Here is a 10,214-nt window from a genome sequence, read left to right as displayed (position 1 = left end):
ACCTACGGGAGAACATGCAGAGAGAGTTACAATGCACTTACCTACAAGAGGTAAATATTTGCTCAGTGTATACATTGTGTTCCCCAAAAGGTGCTTCATTCCCACTGTGTGAGAGCGGGAGGCTGGAAGGAAGGCAAAAGTATCTTATGAAGTGTTTTGGAGCCCATCTGCAGTTTGCTTCTGCTGCAGAACTTTATTAATTACTGTCCTTCTGTTTCTTGGACTCTTTGCAGACAGCCATCCAAAAATGGTGGAGTGCAGGAGGAATTCTACCTGCTTAAGTTGGAATGTGATTTACAGTTGCAGTGATCTGTGTGTATTTAGCTACTCTAGCCTAGTCAGTTCACTAACAAATGTAAGAATATAAGAAGAGCCCAACTAGATCAGACCAGTGATTCATCCAGCATTCCAGTTCACATGGTAGCCAACCAGTTGCCCTGTAGAACAAATAGGATGTAGAGGACCAGGCCTTCCCCTGTCACTGCTTTGCAGCACTGGTATTGAGAGGTTTACTTCCTCTGGATATGGAGGCTTCCTTGGTCACCATGGCTAGTAGCAATTTTGACCTTCCCTACATGCATCTGTCGAATCTTCTTTTGAAGCTCTCTATGCTCGAGGCTCCTTCTACTACCCTTGGCAATGAATTCCACAGTTTAATTGCTCGTTGAATAAAGAAGTATTTCCTTTTGCTTGTTCTGAACCTTTTTCCCAATCGTTTGTTCTAGCCTGGCTCCTGCATCTTTTTGCAAGCTGCTTAACAGACAGTTGTTTGAGTAGCACAGTTGCATCCATTGTGGATATGACATAATAGAGGACATTCTGTGGTCTGTCAATACAGCTTGCAAAGACACAGGAACCTTGCTGGAGACAGCTGGAATCCCATTCATCTTCATTACTTCCATAATTATATTTGATGCTATTCAATAAGTGTAGCAATTGTTTTACAGTATCCACTGATAAATCTATCCTCCATGAACCTGTCTGATCCCCTTTTAAAGCTGCCTATGCCTCTTGCAATCATTACATTGTCTGTGATATTCTTATTGATCCTAATGAAAGCTATTACATGACTTTCCATTTGGAAACTGTCCTCTTGCAGTCTTCTCTGCTCAAGAACATAACTTCCAAAAGCTACCAAACAAGAATAAAACTTTTGTTGATTGCATAAAGGAACATATTTTTACATAAGATTAATAAGAAAACATTTATTCAAATAATCTTATACTAACTTGCTCTTAATCTGTGGCAGTTTTATAACATCTCCCATCAATAGGATCTTGGATAGAACCTCGCAGGTACTTGCAAGGGAATAAGCAGAATTGAGATTAATTTGTCTTTAACTTTATTTCAGTAATTCCTAGGAGTGTAATATTCCCAGAAATTTTGAGAAAACATTTTTTAAATCCCCTCTCCCTGAAAAACTGTAAATCTTGGGAAGCACTGAAATACACTTAATGCTTTCTTATCAACTTTATATTACTGCTTTAGCATCATAAAATGCATAATTAATTATTCAGCACATAAAACTGTACAATTCACATATTTATGGAAAAGAGAAGAAACCCGGGGGGCAGTCAAAAACACAGAGTGGGAAGCGATACTCCAGAGGCACTCAGAGCCTTACAATAGCTGAAAAGTCAACATGACTTTTAAATTTAGCCTTCTGAAGAAATTTCTGATTGCGCTTCAGTGGAAATCATTGTACAAACATTTATCAACCAGTCGCTTTTCTTTGGCAGCTATGAGACTCGCCAGTCTGATAGTGAGCAGGCGCTTTTAGGCTCTCACGTAGCCACCTCTAATCGCAGAGGTCCTTTTGAAGCAGGAAATGGTCACATTGCGCATGCTCCTTCCTTTTCAGCGTCTGAGCCCAAAGCTGTCGCCACGGTAGGGCCTTGCTCTGGCAGTTAAATCTTCTCTCTATCGGCCCCATCCTGCTGCTAGTCGGGCAAGCCTCGTTCCTGGCTGCATCTCTGCCTTTTGTTCCTCTTCTCTGCCGTGGTCGTTGTGGTCAGAGAAGAGGTAGAGAGCAGAAAAGGGGGTGGGGAACAGGACAGCATTTGGGGAGGCGGAAATCCAAGGCAGGCCTTGCTTTTTTTCTTTTGTAGCGCGAAAATGCAAATAGGGCAAACTTCATTGTCTCTTTTTTGTGCGTCTTGGTGGTGTTTCTCCAAAAGCGAAAGAAAATGGAGGGAGAAAAGTAATTTCAGGCTTTTAAGTGAAAGAGATCAAAATCAGGCTGATTGCGTTGTGTGATTGTCTGATATTCATTATTTGCATCTTGCATTTTCTCCCCTTTTTGGGGGGAGGGTGGTGGTGGTTACAGAAATCAATTGCTCCTCTTCTTATTTTATACTCCTAGTAACAACTCTGTGTGGTAGGTTGGCCTCACCAGAGTAACTGGCCCAAGGTCGCTTACTGAGTTTCTGTTATACAGTGGGGATTTGAAACTAGGTCTCCCAGATCCTTGTCTGACATTCTAATCAACATTAGGGCCCCTTTCGCACACGCAAAATAATGCATTTTCAAACCACTTTCACAACTGTCTGCAAGTGGATTTTGCTATTCCGCACAGCTTCAAAGAGCACTGAAAGCAGTTTGAAAGTGCATTATTCTGCATGTGCGGAATGAGCCTAGGTGTGCATTTTCAAAGAATATATATTTATTTGGATGCAAGTTCTGATATGAAAGTTCTTATGCAGCCTTCTGATAAAAGACTACAGCCAACATTTAACTGATTTCTTGTAGTTGCTAGCAGGGGGTGCCTTAACAGTTGGTAACTAAAAAGGAATTTTGCGCATGTGATGTTCTCTTACTATATTTTTGAAGACACGCACAACATTTCACTGTAAGCTTTGCCTTCATGCTGCTCAGTGTTTAGGCAGAGCAGTAAACAAATGTGTTAGATTAAATGACACAACTTTTCTTGATACAACATGGGGGTTCATTACTTGTAACTGTTGCTGATATCTTAATTTTTATGTCTTGCAGATGTTGATGCCTAAGAAGAACCGTATTGCCATTTACGAACTCCTTTTTAAGGAGGGAGTAATGGTAGCAAAGAAAGATGTTCACATGCCAAAACACCCAGAGCTGGCTGACAAGAATGTGCCCAACCTTCACGTCATGAAAGCAATGCAGGTAGAAGAGCCTATAGACTGTAATTGCCTGTTTAACATGGAGACAAAAAAGACAAGGCAGTATCAGTTTATTGCCATAGAAAGGACCCTATTATGTAAACATGTGTGACTTGATGATGCAGTGTGCTGCAGCATGGTATCTGCTTGTTAAATCTGCCCTGTTCCTTTTGTGCCCTATATTCTTTCTCTCTGTCACTTTAATCATGTTTTAAAAATTGTCATTAATGTGTTGTCAGGTATTCAGGGTAGAAACTTCTGTTACGTTGTTTAGTGTAGCTTCTGACACTTGCTGTCAATAAATGTTAGTGTATAATCAACTCATCCTTGGCTACATCAATCTCCATTGGAGATCTAGGAAAATTTAAAATTTAACAAAGTGACAGTACCATGTGGCTTGTCAAACAAATATGAAATTGCTTCAACAAATTAACAGACCTTTAAACACAACAATTTTATATCAATTAGAGATAAATCAAGTGGATATATATGTTTATGTATTGTGCAAAATCTTCAGTGCCTTTCAATAAAAGCACCCAAAACAGTTACAGACAGTGTTCAGTAAATAAAGAAAAGTGAGAAAGTCCAAACAGCAAGGCAGAGCTTCTTTATCCCATTTGTTCTTCTGCGTATGTTGTAACTGCTGAAGGTCTTTCTTCAACTTGGGTGTGTAAAAAAATAAGCAGTTTCCTCAATTAAACTGTGGGCCTTCTAATGCAGGCTGGATCAGTTGAGGAGGGTGGGGGTCTTGCAGTTGGCAATGTGTAAGCAAGCTCACTGAGCTCTAGTCCCCTGGGTCCTAAGATCCAACCAAAACACAAATATCTAAATGGCATGGGTTACACTAGCTTCAGCTGTTAATCTGCAAATGGAGTAACCTACAGTCTCTTGTTTAGTCGCTGAAATCCCGTGGCTATGTCAAAGAGCAGTTTGCATGGAGACATTTCTATTGGTATCTGACCAATGAAGGCATCCAGTACCTGCGGGATTATCTCCATCTGCCACCAGAAATTGTGCCTGCCACTTTACGTCGCAGCCGTCCTGAAACTGGCAGACCACGACCCAAAGGTAAGCGCTGGCTGGGAAAACTGGTTTTTCATTTACTTAAGTGGTACTTGCCCTGTGGCAGGCCTCCTTTGCAGTTACTGTCAGTTGAAAGAGCCACATTAACATTCATCCCTGGTGTAAGACCTGCACCTCTGGGAGTCTTTTAACTTAAGTACTACAATGGCAGCTGTTTCAAGGTGGGAACCAGTTTCTAATCATAGGGCCTCCCCAGGCAAGGACCATGCCTGGTTTCCTGAAACTCGGGATAGATGCTAAACTGGGGAGTGATGCTCAGAAAAGCGACAGGTGTCCAGGGAAACAGCCAAATGAAGCTCCTGAGACATTGAGTGACTTGTGTGGTTTTGAGGTGTTGAGGAAAGCAACGTTGCATGTGTAGATGTGCTACTGACATAGTCTCTGGGTTGCTTTTTATTGTCAGGAAGAATTGTAGGTAAGGATGTACTTGTGTATGTTAATATTGTTAGAAACATTTGGGGACATAGTTGCTGCACAACTTATGCTTATTAATAGTTATGCTAAAATAGTATTTGAAATATATATATTCTACTTTTCTCTAAAGCCAAAGCTCCTTAAAATTGAATTAACGGTGTATTTACATTAATAGTGTAACAAATACATTACTATTTTCAGCATACATGCAGCTTATTGTAAAATATAAAACATTAGTCAACAAGGAACATACTGTATGGAGACCTGAAATCACTTTCTAGTAGCTATAATCCCAGGTAAACAAACAGCTGGGCAAAAGAGCAGTCCTCCTGAAGACCCCCTGTGAAGAGGTCTTGTGGACTTCCCCAGTCATACAGTAGATCAGGAGTGGAGAAAACATGTGAACAAGCTGCAAAGGTGTGCACCCCAGTGAAAAGGAGTAGAGCTTGCTGCAGCAAGAAGTGCCAATAGTGTGAATACTCATATGCAGTTATGTGTAGCATAACAAATTGACAGTGGAGTGAGGCTACATTTGTACTGAATACAGATTTTCGCAGCTGATTAGGCTCTTGACTTTAGCACAAACCTGTGCTAGGATTCAGTTCAGATTTTTCTAAGCGTCTGCTGGTTTTGCTTGTGGAAGACCTCCCACTCTTTCTGCGAAGTATATTTCAGACTGTCGTTTAGAGAAAATGAGATGGATTCTAATGCCTCCTAAATTGGAAGCAGCTCTTGTACATGTCCAGGGCAACTGTATTTCATTGAAGCAAAGTTAAGTAGATAGTATTGTGAAGGAGCTTGATTTGGCAAAATACACATCAAGCTTTCAAGTGGTAACATCATTTTCTGGAAATAAACAAGGAAGTGAGAAAATGTGAGGTGATAATGCCAGTATGCAGATGCATTTGTTCTAAAGTGTCCCCCCACATTGTAGCCAACTACTTCATGGTCCCCGTGAGGGGAAATTATTTACACCAGTCCTGGGATCATATGCAGTTCTAACTGATCACATTTTCTCCTGTCCAAGTTAATTCCTATTGATGTTTAGGCATATTTAGTGTTTTCATGCCATTCTCTTTAGATCAAAAGAATATTTGCATTTACAGATTTCGAGTGGTTCATGAATACTACTTCTAGGTACAATGGACACTTCTCTGTTAGTGGAGCCTTGCTTTGGTGGTAAAAGTGTGTTCCATCAACCTGGAAGGCTCTACTGTTATTTAAATTTATATCCTGCCCTTCCCCTTGCAGGCTCAGCAGTGCAGATCCTTTGGATCCAACCTAGTGAAGTCTTAGTACTGTTGGGTGCACTTGTGTTATTACAGAATTCTAACAATGTTAGTTTGGGCATGATGGTTTTCATCTGACTGTATCCCCAGTCATAGTAAAAACATAAATCACTTTTGAACATAAATCACTGTTTGATACTTATTCAGCCTTTAAGGGAAGCAGATTTTGGTGACAACTTGGAACAATTGGTTTACAGAGACTTCTTCAAGGTTACATTCCATTTTTGTGGTGACATCCCATGTAGCTATTTGTTGTGTGTGCCCACCTGCCAGGCAAATTAGACTTCATTGCAGAGACTGATGCTGGTAGGGATTTGCAACCACAGAATGAAGATGGTGATAGTTGCTAAGAGCTCATATAATGCTCGAATCAATTAGGGTGATGCTTGTAGTATTTCTGTGTTTTAACAAGGAGAACTTAACTTTCCCCATTTTCAGATGGTAAGCTTGGCTTCCAATACTCATCATTTTATGGACAATATCTGTCTTGGGGATATAGTTGTGATTCAGCAGAGCCCTCCTAAATCAAATCAGTGGTCCATCTAATCTATCATCTTATTTCACATACTGGCCAGTCAGTTCTGCTAAAAGGTCCACGAGCAGTACATAAGCCAAGGCCTTTCCCTGGTGTGGGCTTCTAACACTATTTAGATATTTACTGCCTGTGAAAATGATTAGTAGCCACCTGTCCTCCATGAATCTGTCTAAAAGGTTAGTAGTGCTTTTTAAAGGCGAGGCATGTTTTGTTTAGAGTCACTTTGTAACATTTCTTGGCTTTCATGGAGATTTTTCTTGATAGCAGATTTTGACACTTCTGATATGACTAAAAGAGTAATGTTTTATTGTACCATTGTTTCATTCTCATGATTGGTTATGTAACGTAATATTCTCCTGTTGAGTCTTCCATTTATACAATAGGTTGCTAATACGTGCACATTTTTCTCTCTCTCTGTCTCTCTAATATATGGATATGGAGATCATCATGCCTTGTGTTTCTCAAGTTGGAAACAGTAGCATGGGCATGTCCTGGATTTTAAGGGACTAGGTTCAAGTGAGAGGGAGTAGTTCAGAGGGTAGTGTAATGAATAGAGTAGGCAACATGAAATACATTGTGGACAAGTGCTGTATAAGGACAAGGCAGTGTACAGTCAATGTATAGTACATTGAACTCTTGTGCAATAAGCATGTGTCTTCTGCTAGCTGTGAAGCAAGGCAGTTGTAGAGGATACAGATCAAAGGACTTGTATCTGACTTTATGGTGGATAATGGTTGAACAGTTGCTTTAACTGAGCCATTGATATTATGAAGAAATTCCATTCTGGCATAGCTTAGTTGTCCAGCTTTTAACAGTACTGTGTTGTAAATAGCTCTGGAAACTTTGAATGATACTTTAGCATTTTCAGCAAGACCCTCTTCATTAATTGTGCATTTTGCTGTATTGTTGCAGATTCCTTTAAAAAAAATTAACTGCCATTCTGATTTCAGGATTGGAGGGTGAACGTCCTGCTCGCCTTACCCGTGGCGAAGCTGACCGGGATACATACAGACGCAGTGCTGCTCCTCGTAAGTGCTGAAATTATGGCTAAAACGATAGAATGGCCAATCTTTGACTTTTCTGTATTATTCCTGTCAGAGATGACAGAGGGTGGAAAACGGTCCACAAATCTCGATTGGCCTTTTGAACTAGATACAATGATGAAAAAACTTTCAGCTATTTAAGCTCGGTGTGATACAGATGAGCTCCTTCCAAATAATAGTTTCTCTTTCCAGTTGGTGCAGACAAGAAAGCTGAAGCTGGTGCTGGGGCAGCTACTGAATTTCAGTTTGTAAGTATTGTCATGCAGAATATTTACTCTTGTACAAAGGCAATGCTTTCTGGGGGAGATTGAGGCTTTTTTCTCTACCTGAAGTTTCCTGTCAGGCCCAACCACTGTCTGGCCGGCTAGTGTACATTCCATAGTTCTGTTGATACTGTCTGGAATTCTCCCAAATTTGGGATGTGCACTCAGACTAAAAGTAGAAGTCAACTAGGACTGGGTAGTAAAGACCACAGTGTGAGTGTACTTGTGGAGGACAAGGCACATACAACCATTGGTGGTCCCAGGTGCACATTAAAGGATGCATTCAGCTAGTTTTAAAGCTTGGATGAAAATCACCAGCAGATGGAAGTGGGTTTACAAATATACCCTAACCCTGAGCATAGGGGACTCTTGGTATGCTAGGATTTTGTGCTTTGTGAAGTGATAGTACAAGATTCCTGTACTATTTATCCATTTTAAAAACCAGATAAATGGAATAAATAGTGGATATAGTGGTTTATGGTTTTATAATCTGCCCTTTTCATAGGGACTCAAGGCAGACTGTGCATAGTCAGCTTATGTGTGTGTATAAATCTCCAGTGCTGTTTTTGTACTAGCTAACTTCCCCCTGATTTTTTCCTGCATTGTCACAATGCACCTTGTAGAGGGTTTTTCTTGACCTTAGATTTTTGTTGTTTGATGACTAATCAATACAGTGTGTCTTCTCCTGCCAGCTCAGTGCTGAAAACACTTTTATATGCGATGTCTTTAATCCTTTGTAATGCATTCCATTACATTTCCAGTTTGACCAGGTTCTTGCTTAAAAACCCTCACTCACTAGAAGTTGTACAATGGTTAGAGGCTGAATGTTCAAATGCTGAAGATGTACCATGCTGCTTTTCTCCAGCATTCTCAGACCATGCTTGCTAAAGTGGTCCCTTTGGGTCCTTGTATTTGTTATAATGTAACTCTTGCAGCATCAAATCTCTCATTCTACCCATCTTAGAATATAGGGACCTGTATTAACTTTCTTCAGACAAGGGGTGTACAGGCACCAAGGAGGCATGTAAAAAACCAGAATTTAGTTTAATAATTACAATTTGCTTATAACATGTATTTTTCTTTTCCAATTTGCAGAGAGGGGGATTTGGGCGTGGACGTGGTCAGCCGCCCCAGTAGAAATCTGCAGCTATTGGTCCGTTTTGTGTATAATAAATAGGTGTCAGTTTCACTGATTGTGTCCTTCATTATTTCAACTTTGTGAAGCCTGATGCTGAAGTGAAGTATTAGTGCAGTTGCTAACCTCCAGTGTTACTTTTGTAATATAAGAGGATGATCCTCAAAATATAACGAGGAGGAGGAAAGTAGCATTATGGACAGATCATGGGTGTGTGTGAGTATTGCATTCTGATGAATGCCCAGAAGGCTCTAATTGGTGATGGACTACAGTGGCTTCCATTTGTCTAGGGGACAGATGAACCCAGCACTATTTGTTGGCACAATTCTCTGTCTTGATGCCATTCTTTCTGTGGCCATGTCCTCCATACCCTGCTATTGCCCTTTTCCTTGTTGAATATGTTACTTAAAGACCTGGATCCTGGAAGAACAGTAAGCTGCACAATATAACTGAATGTTATAGAGCTCATTGCATCTTGCCCGATCAAGCCAAACACTGGAGGAAGTTGATTTCAATTCATAAGGTATCCTGTTAATTCTGTAAGCTACTTAGGGTAGAAAGAGAATTTTGCCTCAGCCTTATCATTTGGGGGATTTACCATCTGATTGTGACCCCTCTCCCCTATAACAGGTTAAATCCAAAAACATTACCCTGAATTTAAGCTCCCACCATCCTTCAAGTCGGGGACCTGCTCCAAACTCGAGAGACCCCATGGGCAATAGAGGCGCTTTTGCTGCCTGCACATCTGCTGGGCGAGCCAGCAGGTGCAGAACCCGCAAGCTCAGTTGCTTGCTGGTTCTCAGAAGCTGCCCCGCCCTTAAGACCCTGGCTGGCTAGGAAGATACTCCCCACACAAGCACTGCAGCTGAGGGATGTAGTATGGCCTCAGACAAGCTGGGTCATTGACCAAATAGGTGGGGAATTCCACCTAAGTGTGATAGACCCCCAACCCACAGCACCACCTAGCATATATTTACATTGAAGATCACTGCCCTCCCCCCCTCAGGTTTTGGAGTCAAAATGTCTAGTTTTAGAGTCAACAGTATTAATACTTGTGATGGTTTGTTTGAGAGCTTGTCTTTGAGATACTTTATTAGTCTTTGTGAGAACCATGTTACGAAGATCACCAAGTCATTTCATGGAGGTAATGACTGGCAAAAAGCCACCCAGTTATCCAGTGCCTTTGATGGCTATTTATGGGTAAACCTTTAAAAGGAAACTCAGTGAAAGAAAAAAGTTGAGTGCAAACTTGATCACTGAAGGATGTCTTGTCTGTTTGCTGATTCCATAATGGACTACTAAAACATACAGTGTT

The 10,214-nt window shown here is 40.8% G+C and overlaps 1 protein-coding gene across 2 annotated transcripts; it reads left to right on the top strand.

Annotated features, from left to right (window-relative positions):
- The first annotated feature begins 1,743 nt into the window (after window positions 1-1,743).
- Window positions 1,744-8,953, top strand: RPS10 (ribosomal protein S10). Of its 2 annotated transcripts, none has more exons than XM_048498066.1 (6): window positions 1,744-1,887; window positions 2,992-3,141; window positions 4,034-4,205; window positions 7,409-7,486; window positions 7,694-7,749; window positions 8,860-8,953. In XM_048498066.1, exons 2-6 carry the CDS (start codon window positions 2,992-2,994, stop codon window positions 8,899-8,901), a joined length of 498 nt encoding a protein of 165 aa, XP_048354023.1. In that variant the 5' UTR covers window positions 1,744-1,887; the 3' UTR covers window positions 8,902-8,953. The 2 variants fall into 2 exon arrangements, with proteins under 2 accessions (XP_048354023.1, XP_048354024.1); XM_048498067.1 differs by lacking the exon at window positions 1,744-1,887 and adding an exon at window positions 1,902-2,022.
- Window positions 8,954-10,214: the final 1,261 nt, after the last annotated feature.

The sequence above is a fragment of the Sphaerodactylus townsendi genome, linkage group LG05 (genome assembly GCF_021028975.2).
Source record: "Sphaerodactylus townsendi isolate TG3544 linkage group LG05, MPM_Stown_v2.3, whole genome shotgun sequence".
NCBI lineage: Eukaryota > Metazoa > Chordata > Lepidosauria > Squamata > Sphaerodactylidae > Sphaerodactylus > Sphaerodactylus townsendi.
The sequence above is the reverse complement of the archived record's forward strand: the minus strand, read 5'-3'. Positions and strand labels throughout refer to the sequence as shown.